The following is a 2,079-nucleotide window of genomic DNA, read 5'->3' on the forward strand; positions in this document are numbered from 1 at the left end:
TATATATACTATATATATATATATATATATATATATATATATATATATATATATATATATATATATATATATATATATATATATATATATATATATATATATATATAAATGTGCGTGTGGATAGATGTACTCTCATATTTCAGATTCGGGCCGACACTACTGTCTCAAAATGACTGCTAGTGCGGATTTTCCCAAACGAGGCCTCCAATTTGTGAACACTACTCAATACACCGTGTAGACACACCCAGTGACGCAATGCCCGGCAGCTTCATCCCGTCTTTGAAGAAGACTTCGTCTTTCTTGTCCGAGTACGATCCCTGTACACGCGCCCATTGCCGCACCACACAGTTCTTGCCTACTATCGCATTGATGATGCAGGCATTCTCTTCGATTAACGCATCGGCCAGCACTATACTATTACACACCCGAGCGCCTGCGTAAATGCGCACTCGTGGGCCTACCACGGCGTTGGGCCCAATCTGAGTATAAAACCGGATACAATTTCTTTTTAATAATATACATGGCAATCAGAATTTTTTGTATTTGTTTTTAGTATGTATGTATGGCATTTGACATTACAGTGTGGTAGACATAGCCTTCTGAAATAGACAGTACGTTTATATCACTATTACGGTACTCGTTCTCGTCTCACTCTGTTAAATTTTCTACTTTATAATTGCTCATGGAGTATGATATTCATATCTCCGAGGCTCCCGGTCTTAATAATCGTGCGGCACACGATTGGCACACAATTGGCAAACAATTGGCACAAACCCTAAAACGCGATCGAAATAAGATCAATACATCCCGACCACACATAAACAACAGTCAATAACTGACGGAAAACCCCAACAAAATCGGGCCCGATACCTTAGCGGCTGGGTCCACACTGGCTGTCTTGTGCACGATACAATTGCCCACCACGGTGTAATCCACGGCACTGTTCTTGGTCAGAAGAGGCGAGCCTTCACACTGATAACGCGACAATATCTCTCGATTCGCTTGCACAACATTCCTAGTACAATAGCAGCGCGTGAAAGAAGAACAACAACAATCAGTACCTTCGTGAGAATGAATGCGTAAACGACAACTGTGATTCATCTCAGATACCGTGTGCAGCAGACACGTCCACTGTTCAGTCCTGTGGCTTGACCACTTACACCTGGTGTGTGTCCGAGGAGACCTATCCGAATCTTCGGGCCTTTAGAAAAGAAATATGAGGCCTAAAAGTGGTCTTATTAACTCCGAGAAAGACAGTACATACTCAGAGGTCTTGACCTGCGTCCAGGACTCGCCTTCATCGTATCGGAATACGTATGTTTTGTGGGAGCCACCGAGCGGTATCAACACATCCTGGGATAGGGATAGGGATAGAGATAATTCGTTGACATCGCAAAGACTAATATAAGCACGTGTGTGTACATGTACAAATGTGTAAGCATCAATACATATATAGAATCTACCATAAGATACCCGTGTGAGACTGACAACGGGTTTCTAGTGGCTCGAAAATGTATACACCCACAAACTCGGAGTTTTTGTTTTGCCCTGATACTAAATTTCTAAGTGGCTATCGTACTTGTACTGACCTGCACAAGTGTGCATACGCGTATGCATGCAGGAGGATATTCGTTCATGTGCTCTTGCTGATTTGGGTAATCCTAACGAAATAGAGAAAGACATGCATCCCCTTTCCATTTCAGGTAAGGATCCGAAAACCAAGGCAAAAGGTACTTTTGTACATTTTCACATCGATAGCAGCCAGACATATCTGAATAAACATACATAAAACATATACCTTGATTATAAGTATACGTTTATGATAAGCGAATGGATAGAAACATATACTTTTTCGAAGTATGAACGAGCCAAGACAAGCGAATGTGTACCTTCTCCAGTGAGATGCGGTAACTGTTGGCGCTTGCCATTGGCGTGTTGTAACGAGATATCGAGTGTCGGCGGCGAGGGTTTCTGAGAAGCGTAGTTTCCTGTTCTATTGTGATAGCCTGGAGAGAGAGAAAAAAGCCAATTGTGCGTTTGAGTGCTTATATATATATATATATATATATGTATAATATA

General features: G+C 41.5%; 1 protein-coding gene across 1 annotated transcript; it reads right to left on the bottom strand.

Moving 5' to 3' along the window:
- Positions 1-218: 218 nt before the first annotated feature.
- SARC_14849 (hypothetical protein) lies at positions 219-479 on the bottom strand (the record flags this gene model as incomplete). Its single annotated transcript, XM_014291020.1, has 1 exon — positions 219-479. A coding segment is annotated over one exon (261 nt), but the record flags the coding sequence as incomplete, so codon positions are not given.
- Positions 480-2,079: the final 1,600 nt, after the last annotated feature.

This window comes from Sphaeroforma arctica (assembly GCF_001186125.1).
Source record: "Sphaeroforma arctica JP610 unplaced genomic scaffold supercont1.5182, whole genome shotgun sequence".
Classification (NCBI taxonomy): domain Eukaryota; class Ichthyosporea; order Ichthyophonida; genus Sphaeroforma; species Sphaeroforma arctica.